General features: G+C 43.5%; 1 protein-coding gene and 1 long non-coding RNA gene across 2 annotated transcripts; both read right to left on the bottom strand.

Moving 5' to 3' along the window:
* Positions 1-720: 720 nt before the first annotated feature.
* LOC124684583 lies at positions 721-2,561 on the bottom strand. The gene is made up of 3 exons (XR_006997067.1): positions 2,284-2,561; positions 1,686-1,766; positions 721-1,021 (listed from the first exon to the last, which is right to left on the bottom strand). It is a non-coding gene; the product is annotated as an uncharacterized LOC124684583 (long non-coding RNA).
* A 133-nt stretch (positions 2,562-2,694) lies between these two features.
* LOC124664856 lies at positions 2,695-3,504 on the bottom strand. The gene is made up of 2 exons (XM_047202284.1): positions 3,169-3,504; positions 2,695-3,105 (listed from the first exon to the last, which is right to left on the bottom strand). Exons 1-2 carry the CDS (start codon positions 3,502-3,504, stop codon positions 2,695-2,697), a joined length of 747 nt encoding a protein of 248 aa, XP_047058240.1.
* Between the last annotated feature and the right edge of the window lie 285 nt (positions 3,505-3,789).

The raw sequence follows: 3,789 nt of genomic DNA, 5'->3' as shown, positions 1-3,789 counted from the left end.
GGGCGCTGATGCGATCCTCTCCATCTCCGACTGGGCCCACCTGCTTGGAGTAGGGACGCAGGCGACGCCCTGATCTCAGCTTCATCGCCGACCAGATCTCAACTCCACCTACAAGTTCGAAGCTTTGCCAAACCCTACCATTCCCCTCTGCTCCGAGGTACCCAGTGGAGCGAAACGACACTTTTGTTAGCTCAACCCTTCAAAGCTCATGTACTCTGGATAGGACCTCTTGTGCAGCATTATTTTGCACAAGTTTTGCATGATTTTTTCACGACCTTCTGCACCTAAAACTTTTAGGATCACAGTACGGTGGCCACCTGTATCTATCCACGTGAACAATACACATGCTGCTCTCAAAAGATCAGTCATCGGTGTAGGAACTGTAGTATGTATTCCATCTGCTGTGACAAACTGTAGTACGGAATGTATTCGCAGTACGGTGGCTTCAGTTTTGTTCAAGTTTTCCCGATCACGGTGAAACACTCGAAACTTGCAGTTCAGTTTGCTTTGCAAAATACACTTGTAGTTACATGTTATGCACTCCCCATCTACATAGTAATGCAGCACTACACAAAGTTGACCATCAAATGGGCGAAATCATCATTTGAATTCTGCCCAAAAGTTAACCGAAAACTGTGCAAATTTTCGCTGGACTTTCAAAGAAATTGAGTATCGGAAAAACAGAACAAGCAGAGGCAAGACCATTGACAAAACAGAGCAAACAGGGGCAAAAAAGATAGCCGATCCCAAGCATCAAATAGTAGATACACTCTACAATCTATATCATCATTCGAACACGAACAAATACTTATAGCACGAGAAGCATTAAAACTAGGAGTTTGACAGTGCAGAATAACATCAGTCCAGCAGTCATTAGTACTTCATACAAACATCACAATATTATAACTTGTTAAGATGATGGCATTAGACAAACAAGGAAACCAAAGTTGCCAGTATGATTCTTGGCATCTTTTGCAGCCATCAGTGATCAAACTTGCACTAAAAGAGGCGTGCATCCACTCTGTTAAAGAAGAAATACTAACATTAGAACTCAAACTGAATCTCCGCATAGTTCAAAAGGTTGGATTTAAAATAAACATTAAGTTACATGCTAGCTAATGTTACTAATACCTTATCTATACAAGCTAATCTCACAGGAAGAATTAATACTCTTGCTAATTTCCATATAAATACATATTTGAGAGTTTTTTTTAGAGCATCTACTATGCTAACGGATGTTACACTGCTTTGATAGTAATATTTTTATACTGTTAGTACAAAATGGAAACTCGTAATGTAAGCATATTGAAAAATAGATTGTGTGCTACATCGCCCCTTAAAGATCAGCTCCTAAGTTCTATCCGTTGTTGCTCGGTTTACTTCGTAGTTCATATGAAAACATGTCATTTGTCAACAAAATGAAACAACGCAAATACTAACTAAAACCATAGGATTAACAGAATAACTTGCTTAGGTCGCATGAGTGACATAGGTTGACTGCATTAACTTAAATAATTGAATTGCACAGAAACCACTCAAGACCTAACTAAGAGTATCCTATATATAGCTACACTACACTAAGCAAAACAACATGCCAGATAATGAGTTGAAGCAACAAAGCAAAGTCAGGAGAGAACAGGTAATGGAGGTTGTCCGCAGATGAAAAGCTTGGTCTTTGTCAATACCATCATGAATCCAAATATGCAAGGCTTAGAATCATGTTGATGGGAACCCGTCGCTGCCATGCTCTAAACCTGCAGCGGAGGCTGGAGGAAAATTGAAACCATTTCCAATCAGTATCACACCGTGCACATGTGGAGTTATTATACTTGTAAAGGCTGTCCTGACTCGCAAATAAAATGCAATATATGGTGACAGGAGAAAGAAATAGTACAATATATGCTGAAAGCGGAAGGAAATAGTACAATATTTACTGAACGAAATCTAACTAGAACTAAATACCTTGTGCCAAACATGAATGTCAAGGAAATTCAGATAAGACAACTAACTTCAGGTAATCTGCAAAATTGTCCTTTTACTATACTAAATGCAGATGTCCAAGAGAAGGGTATAATCAACCTAGAGATTGACCAAGACAAAAGAGAACCTAAGGTAATTCTGCATACAAATTTTCGAATTTATTTTGTGCCACCCACTCCACCATTCAGCTTCTCTTTTTGATTAAAATATGCGGGTTTGCGCACATAATGTCAGCAATAGGCATAATTAGCTAACTAGCAATTATATCCATGTTGCACGCAGAACACATACTTAGTTACTCACCAGAGCTAAGATAAAGATAGCATTCCACAGAAGAATATTCCCTGAAGATGTTTCGTATTTGTGTGCATCCATGATGATCACGAAATAAGACCTCATGTGAGAAACGCACAATCATTCTTCTAAGCATCGGTGCACATTTGAATATCAGTTTCAAGAAATCGATCTCATGATCGTGTCCTTGAAAGCCATTGATCTCCACTTCTTCGAGAGCGGTCAAGGAGCTAGTTTGGGATCTCCAGTCCGGGTGGTCACAAGCACAATCTAGTGGGCATTCTTGCTTCAACTAAAACAAAAAATTATACTGTGTTAATTAATTACTAGAGAATGTACTATCGAGATATATAATCAGAGCAAAGAGCAAAGAATTACCGCGGATCTCTCGTAGGACAACCTTGAGCCTCTCGCGTCGCCCTAAAAAACCGATTCATCCCAAGGAGATGAAACATGAATGCTCCAAAAGCATGTCCCTTTGGCCTGAGATGTAGCTCCAAAACGAGAGAACTTTGCGAGCATATGTTTCTCTATCTCTTGCGTAGAGTTCCCCGCTTCACCATGAACAATGGACGAGCTCCGAAAAGTTAATTTGGGAAAATATATATCACTATCAAAATTTAGTTTAGTCGAGCTCGGTAAATTGAGCGAGAGGACACGCACAATGCGGGCATGGATGAGCAATGAAGGGAGCTCTCCTTGTCTCTCCGCCTTCTGCAGCCACAACTTTGCAATTCTGCAAGGACCAAAGTTAATAAAGGAATAGGAACATTTCCATGAGAGCTTCTCAAGCATTGGTGCCAAGATAGAGATGTTGACCTCCCGAAAAGCCTTCAAGGACACAGTCAATTTCTTAAGCTCGGGAGCAACAAGGTCGACGGTATCTATGCTTACGTTCTCGACATCCACACAAAGCTCTTGCAGCGACGTGGAGTGGAGTGACATGAAGGTTCTGATGCGGTAGTGGCCCCAACGGTCATTGAACTTTAGCCTTAGCACGCGCAGGCGTGGGCAGCAGGGGAGCAAAGAGTCGAAGCGCAGGTGGCAGCCCGAGAGGGACAGTGTCTCGAGTTCATGGAACCTGACGTGGTCTGGAAGCTGCAGGAAGAACAAGGGCGAGAGATTACCCATGTAGCCCGACGGGAGGGCCAAGACTAGCTCCTTGGGCTCGAGCAGCGCGGCGGCGCACAAGAGCGAGGTGACGCCGGCGGCGTCGCGCCTGGGCTGCATGTCTCCAGGAGGGAAAGCCCCGGAGAGGGGCGAGTGACGCGGCCGGGCGCCGCTTCGAGCGAGGGGAACGGGACGTCGCAGAAGACGATGTGGCGGAGGCTGGCCACGGCTTCCTTTGAATCCACGGCTCGTCTTCGACTCGCTAGCCCCGGTTGAGGTCACGGCTCTTCTTTGACTCGCCAACCCTAAGAAGCCACTTCATCCTTCGAAGTCACGGTTCGTGTTTGACTCGCCAACCCTAAGAAGACGACGAATCCATGATTTAAATGGATTTTCTTCGACTCG

Source organism: Lolium rigidum, chromosome 1, assembly GCF_022539505.1.
Source record: "Lolium rigidum isolate FL_2022 chromosome 1, APGP_CSIRO_Lrig_0.1, whole genome shotgun sequence".
In the NCBI taxonomy this organism is placed as follows: domain Eukaryota; kingdom Viridiplantae; phylum Streptophyta; class Magnoliopsida; order Poales; family Poaceae; genus Lolium; species Lolium rigidum.
The sequence above is the reverse complement of the archived record's forward strand: the minus strand, read 5'-3'. Positions and strand labels throughout refer to the sequence as shown.